The 12788-nt window shown below is 51.6% G+C and overlaps 1 protein-coding gene across 3 annotated transcripts in view; it reads left to right on the top strand.

Moving 5' to 3' along the window:
• Positions 1-12788, top strand: part of CCDC13 (coiled-coil domain containing 13) — a 51339-nt gene that overhangs the window by 26658 nt on the left and 11893 nt on the right. For all 3 annotated transcript variants that reach the window (XM_039249860.1, XM_039249858.1, XM_039249859.1), the window contains exons 9-13: positions 338-514; positions 2091-2297; positions 4470-4609; positions 5122-5205; positions 7450-7572. In XM_039249860.1, coding sequence (XP_039105791.1) covers positions 338-514; positions 2091-2297; positions 4470-4609; positions 5122-5205; positions 7450-7572 — 731 coding nt within the window. The remainder of the gene's footprint in view (positions 1-337; positions 515-2090; positions 2298-4469; positions 4610-5121; positions 5206-7449; positions 7573-12788) is intronic.

The raw sequence follows: 12788 nt of genomic DNA on the forward strand, positions 1-12788 counted from the left end.
CTCAGCTCAAGCAGGGATTGAGAGGTGGGGACAACCGCGCTCTCTGGAAGATACACCCAGAACTGCCAAGTGCATATCCTCTCCTGTCTGACCCTGGCAGGGCAAGGCAGCTGCCTGGATGCCTGCACTCTCGGGCTGATGGAGGAGTGCTGTCCTCTTTAGTGACATCTGTCATGCTCCAGGGCAAGGACAGGAGGCTGTGGGCCCACCTGACACCCCCGAGAGGCGAGGGCTGGGAGTCAGGGTACCGGCTCTGGGCTTCACCTGTGAGCAGGGACCAGATGTGGCCGAGGTCCCATTCAGCCCCACTGCCCATGACTGTACTTCCTTATTACAGAAACTTGTGGGCGAGCGGGATGGCCTCCAGAGAGAGCTTGAAGAACTGAAAAGAAAGTTTGAGGGCGTGAAGTCCAGGAACAAGGTGCTGTCAAGTGAAGTGAAGACCTTGAGGAATCAGATGGGAACACTGGTGGAGAAGGGCAGGCATGATGATGAGCTCATCGACGCCCTCATGGTATGGCCCAGCCTCTCAGGCCCCACCAGAGCCAGGCCAAATCCCTTAAACATGGCCCCTACCCTACCCAGAAGCCCGTGACCCAGCCCTAGCCAGAGTGAGCCCTCACTTGCCCCAAAATGCCACCCGCGTAACCCAGAAGCCTATCATCTCTCCATGGGCCCCTGCCCCAAAGTGATGCCCCTGGGACAGGAGCAGCTCAGAGGCTACCTGAGCGTGTGGACACGTTGTATTGCATCCTGTTGGTGCAGGCTGTGACATGTCCGAGCCAGCACCAGCCACCAGCCACTGAAGCTGTGGAGCCCAAGGAAGGAAGACCTGGATAAGGAGGAAGAAGGGATTACACCCTGGTTATTTTCTCATCAAGGAATGGAAGGGACAACTGAACAGGGGTCCAGTACACTCTTGTCCATGTGACAGCAAAGAGCCCCTCCCCTTCTGGGCACCTGGGGCACCTTTGGTTCATAATGGTTAGTCTCCAAGACAACCCCTAGGGCCATACATTATAATCCCATCTCACACATGGGCAAACTAAGATTCCAATTAGCAAAGTCGTCCAAGACCATACAACTGAGTTCAAACCAGGATTATCTGACCATAAAGCCTTCCTTGATTAGCAAGGCTGCACTGCTTTCCTGACTTTAACCTGGTCTTTTCTCTCTTGGACCTGAAGTGCTCTGGGGTTTTAGCCCCTGACTCCCAAGCTGTACTCCAGGCCCTTGAGGCAGTCGTGCCTGGCTTGACCAGGGTGCATGGGGACACAGGTGCTGCTTGGGCCCCACCCTCATCCATAATAACTTCACCAGGCAGGGTGGTAGGTGGAGCACAGGAGACCTGAGCTCTAGGCCCACATCTGCAGAAACTTCATTGTGTGACCCTGGGTCAATTGCACCTCCTCTCTGAGCCTCAGCTCCTAGTTTTTAAATAACAGATGTAGGGCTGGATGTCCCCTGAGGTCCCCGTGTGCCACCACATGTTACTACAGATGGCATGAGGAAAGCTACAGACAAGCCCCCGCCCTGCCAGGGCAGGGTGCCCTTGGGCTCTCTGGGCCTCAGTTTCCTCCACTATGAGTTGGGGACAACCCGTTCCAAATCACTGCCCTGTCCTTTCTGATGGCCTGCGGGTAAAGCCCCCACCCCAGTAGTCTCCTGGGAGCATCTGCAGGAGCCAGTGCCCTGGTCAGGTGCCGAGGGATCCTTGGTGAGGGCTGCAGGTACTGCCTTCAAGGCCATCTCCCAGCGAGGGGATAGGGTCTTTTTTTACCCAAATATCTCCCACACTGGCTGAGGAGCCACCATCTGAGCTGCTTTCTATTGTCCTGAGAGCCCATTGGATGTCCTTGGCTCAATTTCAGAGAAAGAAGTTGTCCATGGCTCCTACCTGCCTGGTTGAGCCCCCCTGAGGCAGGCAAGGAAGGTGCCTTCTCAGCTTCCCAAGGGAACAGGGAGTGTCCCACTATCAGGTTCCTGCAGGAGCAGGGAATGGGTGAGGGGAGGCGGTCTTCCCCATCCTGCCTTGCCCAGGGGTCACAGCTAACACTGTCTGTCATCTTGCCTCCTGCTCGGCCCCCCAGGACCAGCTGAAGCAGCTACAGGAGATCCTGGGCAGCCTGAGTCAGCAGGAAGAAAAGACACGGGTGTCCCAGATCCGCCAGGACCAGCAGGTCAACAGTGAGGCTCAGCAGACCAGCAGCCTCATTGCCCAGCTGCGGGCCATGGTGGCCGAGAGGGAGGCCAAGGTGCAGCAGCTGGAGGTAGAGATCGGCCAACTTGGTGTGCAGGTGAGCGGTGCACTGGCCTGATTCGGTCCGACGTCCAATTCCAAGCCCTGGCAAGTCCATCCACCATCCAGAGAAATCTCAGCAACTTCCTCTTCCCACCTGCCTTATTCAGATTGCACCCTGCCCTACCCAGCCCCACTTCGGCCCTCTGCTTCCCTGGCTTCCCTCCCAATCTCACATGCCCTTCCTCTCTTTTCTCTGACCGTCCCCCTTCTCTGCCTAAAACCTGTCTGGGGCTCCGCCATCCCCCTTGGCCTCACTCAATCCTCAAAGGTCCAGGCTCCTTCCAACTCCCCATCTCCCTCCCCACCTGTGGCCCTCACCCTCATGATTCCAGATGGTGGCTACAGTGCCAGCCTTTACATTCCCATTCTAGGTAGCAGGAGGGCAGAAAGGAAGCCACACTCTGTCCAACTTGTGAGGAGCTATTGCTACCACCCCTCCTGCATCTTCTTTTCACCCCTCCCTTTCCCCTACATCTGGCCATGAGGCCACCATTTAGCTCCTTACGTGGCCCTGCTTTGTCCCCATGCCAGGCTTGTGCACATGCCTGAAACATGTGCCTTCCCTTTCCTCCCCCACTGCCACTTCCTGGTCGATGGTCCCCAGCCTCAGGCCTTACCTAGTCATGAGCTTCTCCAGGGAGCCCCAAGGCTTGAATTCTGTGTTACATGCCCTTCCTGGGCACTCTCCTAACTACCCTGGCACCCCCAAGCCAAACTTTTGTCACCCTCTGTGATCATCTTCCTGTTTCCCCCCTAAACTCCTACTGAGGGGGTGCACACCATGGTACCCCCTTGCCTGGTACAAGACTGAGCCCCCAGGCTGCTCATAAGTGCTTAATGCTTGTCTAACAAGGGGGCTCCTTGGCAGGTGCCTTGTTGGCACAGCCAGGGCTGCTGGGGTCAGGCACCGTGGAACCATGGACTCTCTGTGGCTCCTTCCTATGGTAGTGGTGCTGGTGCTCAGAGGGGAGGGGAACTGGTGGCCTCTGAGGGGGAAGGATTTCATGACAGGCAGACAAGTCTCCCAGTGACAGAGAGACCTCACAGCCAGGTTGACTGGGACAGCCAAAGGCATGTCACAGAGCAGCCTTGCCCTTTGTTCCCAGGGATCCAGGTCCAGTCAAAAGTGTGGGAGCCCAGGAGGCCCTCAGCCCCAGCCTCAGTGCGGTGTTACCTGGGGTTGGTGGTTTGTCTCGCAGCCATCTGTCCCCAGAAGCCAGGGTGGCCTGGGACCTCAGAAGTGGCTATGGTAGAAAATGTTGTAGCCACGAGGCTGAAGAAAGGGAGCCCAGGGTTGACAAAGGCCTAGGGACGGTGTATGTGTGGCCATGAGTGGGGGCATTGCCTTTCAGTCCTCACCTTGCTTCCCATTGGGAAGTGTAATCTCAAGGAGCACACGGGAACATTCCAGAACTTTCACTTCACCACTGTCCTGGCTCCAGGCACACAACAGAGAACCAATTCTTACCCCAAAGGTCGTCAGCCTAAATGGGGGCCACGAGAGAAGCTGGTGCCTATGTCTCAGGATGGGTAGGGCTGGAGGACATGCTAGGTTGTCTGGGACTCACACCAACTGTCCATCCCTGATGGCCTGACCTCCTGCTGGGGTTCCTCCAGTGCTCCTCCTTCCATCTGGCCTCACCAGCTAACCCGATTTAGGAGGTGGCAGGAGGGAAGGGGGCCTGGGAAGCCCAGCCTCCCTCCAAGACTTCTGGTCCTCGCTGTGGCCCTGCCACACCCTCTGTGGCTCCAGGTGTCTGGGAAGTCCAAGTGTCTCCAGCTGACAAAGGCAGCCAGCCTCAAGTCACACCTGGCATTCACCCTGTGTGGGTGGGGCTGCCCAGAGAGGTGGGCCCACTCAAAGACGTCAGCCTCCGATCTGGCCTGAATCAAAGGCCAAGCACTTCCCTTTGGGACCTGAATGTAGAACAGCTTCCTGGCCCAGTCACCACCTCACTCCATGTAGCTCTCTTTCTGAAGAGAGGCATTATTAGATGTCATTATCATGCAAGAAGTGCCTTCACCAAACAGCTTCGCTTTTCACTCCTGAAAAGAAGCCTCTTTCATATCCCCTAAAAGGCCAGAACTCAAGCCAGGGCCCCCTCCTGCCTTCTCCAGGCTTCTGAGCCAAAGTGCTGAGAGTCGAACTCATGTCTGTTCCCTGCAGTATCTTCGGAATAAAGGAGTGGGCGAGGGGTCCAGTGGGCCTGAGGTCAACCCCACCTACACTAAGTTCCTGGAGGACCCAGGCCAGACCCAGGCCCCTGCCTCAGCAGGCGATCACGTTGGCAGGCTTGGATCTTCTCGGTAAGAAAAAAGTGGGATAGAGGGATTGATAAGTGAATATTATTTATTCAGAGAAACGGCTTCCTCTGCTGGGAAGCCACGGGTGCAATTTTCAGACGACTGTGCCATTCGTTGTCCTTCCAATGTGCGGGCCTCTCCTATTCCATTAGCCCTGCGTCTGCACGAAGGAGACATTAGGCCCAGGAATTATTCCCACAAGAGCGTCTGGTTGCAGCTTCCTGTAATATCCTCTCAGAGGTGGCCTTGAAACGCACCTGATTCTAGGATTCTCAAATAGACCTGCGTTGGATTGCTCAAGGTTCTGATGTCTCCTGGTTCTGTCTCTTTTTGAGCAAACAAGAGCTCTGGGAAGAAGGGCAGCATGTCCACAGGACTGCCCCACCAGGCTTGCTGTGAAGACCAGCACTGCCCACTTCCTCCAGCTCCCCAGATCCCAGCCGGGCCCTGCTATCCTCCCTGGTGGGGCCCAGCCGGCCTTCCCATGGTGATGAGCCCCTTTTGCCTTCACACAGCTCCGTGACCAGCCTGGGCCACACGCTGGTGGAATCTGCCCTCACATGGCCTTCTCTGCCCAGTCCTCATGGGCCCTCAACCAGGTATGAACCCAGGATCATGGAACCCCCACAATCCTTCCCACCCTTGATCGCTCAGCCAGTTCTGCCATCCCATGAACAGGAGGGGAAACTGAGGCCAAGCCAAGTTGAAGGACTCTTTCCAAATTTACGTAAGGACATGGAGGGTCAGGGAGGCTCAGTGCCTTCTCCAAGGTGATAGAGCAAGTGGCTTCAGACCTGGAGCCTTGGCCTCTGGCTTGCAGTCCGGTGTCCCTTCCTGCTACCGCAGAGTTAACACAAGGACTCTTCCAGGGCCTGGAGCCTAGTACCTATCCTTGCCTTCTCTTCCCCACTGAGACTTGATCTCCAGGGGGAGAATTTCATGTCTTATGGGTTACCACTTTATGTCATTGATATCCCCTCAGCTCTCTGGCCCGCTCTTTGTTGTTAGAATCAAGCCTTGGGTTTAAATGGGTCTTTTGTTCTCCCTGCCAGCTTGCAGACAAATGGTAGCTTTGTCCTGCCTCCGAGCCCTGTCTTGAGCCCTGCCCACTGTCCACTGGAGCCCTGCCCCTGCCATCAGCCCCCTTCCCTGCCACCATGGCAGGTCGGCTCAGGTCCCAGCCCAGGCCTCTGAGCAGCCCTAGTCCACATCTGACTTGTGCTATGGCTCCGGGCATCGATCCTCTCCAAGATGCTGTTTCCTGAGACACTTGTGGCCTGATGTGTGGCAGCACAGGGACCATGGGCCAAGGCCAACCCTGCAACTGCCCCACCCATCAGCCTGGGGTCATAAGGGCACTTGGGGGAGAGTGGGCTGCTCTGAGCAACAAGGGCACGTGCCACACTTCCAAATGTGGGAAGCCTCCTGGTGCCACAGGGAGAATGGACGGGCTCTGCCTCTCTGAGGTTTTGGTCACAGTAGTGGGAACAGGAAGAGGGACAAGATATGAGCCTTCTAGGCCTGTGTGGCCGTAACCTTTGCACTCCACAGGGAAGCAGGAGCAGGTATACTCCCCAGCTGTCCAGACCTCTGGCTCTCAAACTTATTGCTTGCACGCTACCCAAATAGCTACTGAACTCGACCAAATGCAGGCCCTACTCTCGTGGAGCACACAGACCTCTTCTGACAGTGACAGGGAGGGTGTCTATCGGGGCTGGCGTGGTAACTGTGATGGCATATCTGGGAGAAGGGCAAGGGTGAGGGGGTCAGTCCCCTTTCTCCTGCAGCTCCCATTATCCCCCCCCACTCCACCCCATGAGAAAATTGTGGAGGTGGTTTGCTCAGAACTTCCTGAACCACTGTGTCACAGACCAGCCGGGCACCTGCCAGGTTACACGCAGGTCTTGACTCGGCAGATCTGGATCCACGGGCACTTGGTTCAGCAACTATGTAGTTTGAGCAGCAAAGCCTTCAAGTATATTTAGGAGTCAGAGCATGGAGGAATCTGCAGTCCTCAGGGCCCGTTGCAGCCAAGCCCCTCAGCGTTCAGAGGACAGACCCAGGTCCAGAGAGGGCCAACCCAAGACCACAGAACAAGTTAGCCTCTGGGCTCAGCCCAGCTCTCCATGTGTCCTGCGATGCTAGAAGAGCAAACCCAGGGTCACCTGTGTCTCAGGGGGAAAGATGAGGGAAAAGCAGAGAGCAGCTTGGGACTCACAAGTGGGCTTTGGGGGGTGGACGAGGGGCAGAGTGCACCTTCTGTCTGGGCTCCAGCCAGCAGGTAAGGGGCTGGTAGGCAGGCCTAGCGGCAAGGAGAGGAGCAATGACAGGCTAGATGAGCATTGAAGAAAACTGATCAAGTCACAAAGTGGGCTGGGCTTGAGGCTAAGGCAGGAGGTGCGGGAGGGCTGGGAGAGACTGAGAGCGAGACAGAGACTGGGCCCACCCGGCAATGGGCATGATGGCCAGACCCCTGTCCACGCAGGTGCCCAGGGCACCCCAGGCCCTCAAAGGCCAAATTCCTTAGCAGCCAGCCTAATTCCAGGCCCCTCCAGGGACTGGATGGACAGAGGTACTGATGCAGCCCTAGCCCTAGTGGGGTCTGGCTGTGCAGCCAGCTAAGTGAAGTAGAGATTTCAGCAGGTAAAAAAACAGTGGGCTGAGAAGAAGCCAGAGGAGGAAGACCAGCAGCGCCAGGAAGGGCAGGGTTGACTTCCTTGTCTCTACCTGTCTCTGAGGTTCCCTGAATGTTCTTACAGTCCCTCCCACCATCACAGGTAAGTGTGTGTCTTCAGATAGCCCCTCCGATGACTTTTGCCCTCTGCACCCACCCTGGTCCCCAGGTTCTCGGACTCCCAAGAACAAAAGGGCTGGCAGGCACAAGTGACAGAGCTCAAGGCCCTCTGGCAGGCTGCTGAGGTGGAACGCGACCGGCTCACCGAGTTTGTCACGGTCCTACAGAAACGGTAACACATGGCACCCAGGGACATACTCCCATGGGCCCACGTGGGTATGGGGTATGGACAGCCTGGCAAAAGGGCATCTTTCTTGGACAGGGGCCAGGCCTCATCTGTGACTGGGCCCACCTTCCTGGAGAGTTTGGCTCCTACAGTGTTGTTCTAGGGCATTCCCAGTCATCACTTGTGTGCTCAACTAAGTGCCCCAGGGCCTTGGCGCCCTATTGTCATTCTTGTGGTTTGCCCTGTCCTATGTGTATCCAATGGGACTGCTATATGCATGTGGACATGTGGTGGGAGTCTCACGGGAGAGGCTCTCTGCACTAGTTAAGTCAGTCAGATGAATCCACAAATAGTTGAAATCTCTGATGAATATGGCACTGCACTTGGCGCCACTGGGGACTTTAGTGGGAAGACAGAGGCTAGACTGACGTCTGAATTACAAAGAGCGAGAGAGCCACTCATAGATGGACCAGCAGGTGTAGTTTCCTCCAAGGGGTTGTTGACAGACTTCCATTCAGATAAATCAGTGCTCCTTGCTCAAGTGACTCTTTTGGCAAGAATTGCAGGTACTCAGGCCAACACATGGCCCAACCATGTGACCTCCATGCTGAAAAATATAAAGGAACCACTGAGTCCTTGCCCTAACAGGGCAGGCAACCAGGGCTCTTTGGTGACAGACAGTAGAAACCACTTCTGGTACGTTAAGGGAAAGGCAGAGTTTTGGAAGGTGCTTGCAGGTTTTAAAGGACAGGGCAGGAGATGGGGCATCTGGGTGGCTCAGTTGGTTAAGCGTCTGACTTCAGCCCGGGTCTGACTTCCTGTGCTTTGTGGGTTCAAGCCCTACATTGGGCTCTGTGCTGACAGCTCAGAGCCTGGAGCCTGCTTCAGATTCTGTGTCTCCCTCTCTCTCTGCCCCTCCTCTGCTTACTCTGCTTCTCTGTCTCCCAAAAATAAATAAACATTAAAAATTAAAAAAAAAAGACAGGCAGGAGAGGAGCCTAAGGAGGTCAGGGAATCTTGATCATAGGAACCCTTGGGTGGTCCCTCCTGGGGCACTGGAACAACACAGGCCCAGTGGCTTCCAGTTCTTATGCCAGCAGGTTGTGGGAGAGAAGGTCTAGCTGGCCTGGGTTGTTCCCATGTCCATCCCTAAACAAGGGCCAGGCACCTCGACTAGAAGAACCTCCAGGTGCTCACAGAATAGAGGAGGGGCAGTTTGCCACAGAGAAAAATGAGGTGCTGGGGAGTGGTCGATGAATGACCATTCCCGAAGCAGTGAGGAGTGACGAACTATTAGAATTGTTTTCTTTTCATGTAGTCCATACAGAAGATACAAATTCAGATATACTCAGGGATAAGGGAAAAGTCACATTAATTTTTATCTCTGTAATTGAAATGTAATGGATAGCACAAGCCTCTAGTCTAGCAAAGGGAAGAAACATACTCAATTTAGGCTTTCTCTCCCACTTCCCTCGAGTTTCACCTGAGTTTTGGGGATTTTGTGAACAAAAGTGACTTAGTTATGTATTGCTATATAACAAGCCATTCCAAAGTTCATGGCTTCACACACAATGGTTTATTCTTTCTCGTGGCCTTGTGGGTTATGTAGGTAATTCTGTTCCATACAACGCCAGGCAGGATCACTTGTATGACCCCGTTCAGCTGGAAGGTCAGCGGAGGCACCTCAGGGCTCCTTTACTGGCCTCTCTCTCCATGTGGTATTTCATCTACCAGGGCCTCTCTCCATGCAGAGCTGGAACTAGGGCGAGGCAAGCAAGGTACGCAGAGCACAAAATTTAAGGAGGTGCTCACTTTCAGAGTCATGAGTATGTGTGTTTTTCTCTCAGCTGATACCCTTGACCTTTTTGGGTTCACTCTGCTGCTCTATGTCATTTTAAGGTGTGAGGGAGCTCTCTGTGGCCCTCTCAGGGCCATTAGCCAAGACACGTGGCTGCTTCTGCTGTGGGGCATTGCTGTCTCCCTGAGCTCTAACAAGGAAAGAGGGCCCAAGCTCCCTCTGCATTCAGACACCGCCCAAAAGTATTTGGATTTCTCACACCAAAGTACAGGACCTGCCTTTCTCTGAGATCCCCAGTTCCACTCCTTTCCTTATCTGAAGAATCTGTTCTGATCTTGTGAGGTTGGGGGGCAGGGAGGCAGAATTTCCCATTTTCACACTCGCTCTCTCACTTCTAGGTGCCTCAGTCCCCCTGCAGTTTCCCAGTCTTCTATCCTCATCCCTGTGAGACCACTGTGCTCTGCTTGGGGTCCCCTTCCCCCTTCACCTGGTACAGGTAGATTGAAGACGAAAATAGAGCCGGTCATCAGCTTCCCTCCTCTCACATCCTGTGTCCAGTGTTCTGTGTCTCCTGACCAGCTGTCCAATGTCTGAAAACAGTATTTTTCATATATTTTATTCATTTTTCTAGCTGTTTACAGCAGGAGGGGCTAGTTGGCTTAGTCTGCCATGACAGAAGTCACTGAATTTGTCTCCTTTTGAAAAGCATATAGCTGGCTTTGTTTTTAAATTCAATCTGAGAATTTGTGTTTGAGGAGGCAATTTTAATCCATTTTCATTTTTATAATATTTGGAAATATTTTTATCATCTTAATAGTTTCTATTTGCCATGATTTTTCTTTGCTCTGTTCTCCTTTATATTGGATAGATCAGGTTTTATTTCCCTCTCTTCTATACAAGTTTGGAAGTTATATATTCTATCTCTATTCTTTTAACATAGAATTCAGCAAGTCTGAAGTCAGTAGATTTCTTTATCATCCCTTTGAGCAATAGGAGACATTTAAACTTTTGCTTTGTTTTAGTAATCTCTACCCCCAACATGGGGCTCAAATTCACAACCCTGAAATCAAGAGCCGCGTGCTCTCCCACCTGAGCCAGCCAGGCACCTTGATAAGTTTAGAACATTTAATTCTGATTCCCCTTTTTGTGTCTTTTATGTTACTGGACTCTTAATATTTGCCTATTATTGCACATTCTTTTTTCAAAATCCTCTGGAACTAACTCTCCAAATTCACCTTTTATTTATTTATTTTTTTAATATTTTTTATTTATTTCTAGGAGAGAGAGAGAGACAGCATGAGCAGGGGAGGGTCAGAGAGAGAGAGGGATATACAGACTCCAAAATAGGCTCCAGGATCTGAGCTGGCAGTCGGCACAGAGCCCGACACGGGGCTCGAACCCACGAACCGCGAGATCATGACCTAAGCGAAAGTCGGACGCTCAACTGACTAAGCCACCCAGGCGCCCCTCCAAATTCACCTTTTAAAAAATCAGTCCGTATTCCTTTACTTTGGCCAACATATTTAAAAATGTCTTCTTTCACGGTTGCTTCTTGCATCTCAGTCTCCCCCTCTGGGTTCAGTTTCCTTCTTACCAAAGTGTATCCTTTAGTTCAATAAGACCATGTGGATGGTAAACTCCGTGTGTCTTTATTTACTTTGAAATCTTTATTCACTTTGAAATCTATATTCTGCCTTTCTCTTGACCGAGAATTTCGCTAGGCATTGAATTCTTGGTAGCTAGATACTTTCTCTTATCACTGGGAGACCATGAAAGCCCATTGTCTTTGAGTATCCATTGTTGCCAAAAAGAAATCTGCTATCAGTTTGATTGTTGTTCCTAGTTATGTCCTTTCTCTCTAGATGTCTTTTCAGATATTCTCTTTGTCTTTGGTATTTTGAAGTCTCACTGTGATGTGTCTAGGTATTTTATTTCGCTTTATTTTTCCTACTTAGGAACTGGTGTACTTTTTCTTTCTGAGGACTTCAATCTATACATTGCCAAGGACATCACTCTGTATGTTGCCTCTCCCATTGTTTCTGTCTCTTTCACCTAAAATGCCTCATCAGGGTGCCTGGGTGGCTCAGTGGGTTGAGCATCTGACTCTTGATTTCGGCTCAGGTCTGATCTCAGGGTTCAGCCCCTGATTGAGCCCCGTGTCAGGCTCCCTGCTGATCATGGAGCCTACCTGGGATTTGAGATTCTCTTTCTCCTTCTCTCACTGCCCCTCCCCTGCTTGCATATGCTCACTTGCTCACTCGCTCTCTCTCTCTCTCTCTCTCTCTCTCAAAATAAATAAACTTTAAAAATAAAATAAAATAAAATGACTAGTCAGCCTATGTTAGACCTTCTTCTTTCCTCTGCAACTCTTAAACCTCCTCAATGTTTTGGGCTGATAACTGCATAGTTTCTTCAAATCTGTGTTCCAGCTCATTAAATCTCTTCAGCTATACTTCATCTGCCATGGAACCTATTTTAAGATTTCTTGCTTTTCTCCTTGTAATAATATTAAACCTGTTTCATCCTTTCAGAGGTGCTCTATCATCTTCATTTCTTCTTAGGATCCTAAGTAATGTCTGTTGACTACCCCTCATGGTAAATTATTTCTCTATGGGTTTTATATTTTTGTATTGTTTCTGTGAGCTTGTCTTCAGTGCTGTTGTTTTCTTCTTGTTGTGGGAGTTCTTGGGTTATGAAAGTGCTCCTACAGAATGGTTCTGCTTTTGTTTCTATGGAGCTTTGGGGTTTTGGTGGTCTCTGATTGGTCTCTTATTGGCTTAGGATTTCCTGAGCACCTGAAGTGCTGGCCTTGTGTTTCAATTTTCGCATGATCGGTGCTTCCCCACCAACACATTTAAGGCCTGGTAGACTACAAGCTTTCTTACCACTTCCCCAGCTTATGGATGGATTTTGTCTCAGTCTCTTACTGCAAACAAAGCATTCTTTTGAGGCTTCCAGAATAATACAGAGAGCTTCCTTGCAGCTTGCTGCCTAATAGGAGCCCAAGTTTACAGCTTCTACACTCAACATTGGCATCCAAATCCCTGCTTTATGGGACACTTGGGTAGCTCAGACAGTTAAGCATCGGACTCTTGATCTTGGCTCAGGTCATGATCCCACCCCAAGTCAGGCTCCATGCAGAGCGCAGAGTCTGCTTGGAATTCTCTCTCTCTCTCTGCCCCTCCCCTGCTCATGCTGTATCTCTCTCAAAATAAATAAATAAACATTTTTTAAAATCCTTGCTTTATGTGATTGGAAGTTTTATTGGTTTTTCTATTATAAACATATACTTACTTATTGTAAAAAGCTTCCTTTTCCAACCTACCACTCCTCATTCCTCATAGAAAAGAACTGCAGAACTTCTAAAATGTTTTCTTGGCACATACAACAATGTATACAGAACTATATGTGTTTGTATACATAT

This window comes from Hyaena hyaena, unplaced genomic scaffold (assembly GCF_003009895.1).
Source record: "Hyaena hyaena isolate Hyena2069 unplaced genomic scaffold, ASM300989v1 scaffold_350, whole genome shotgun sequence".
Classification (NCBI taxonomy): domain Eukaryota; kingdom Metazoa; phylum Chordata; class Mammalia; order Carnivora; family Hyaenidae; genus Hyaena; species Hyaena hyaena.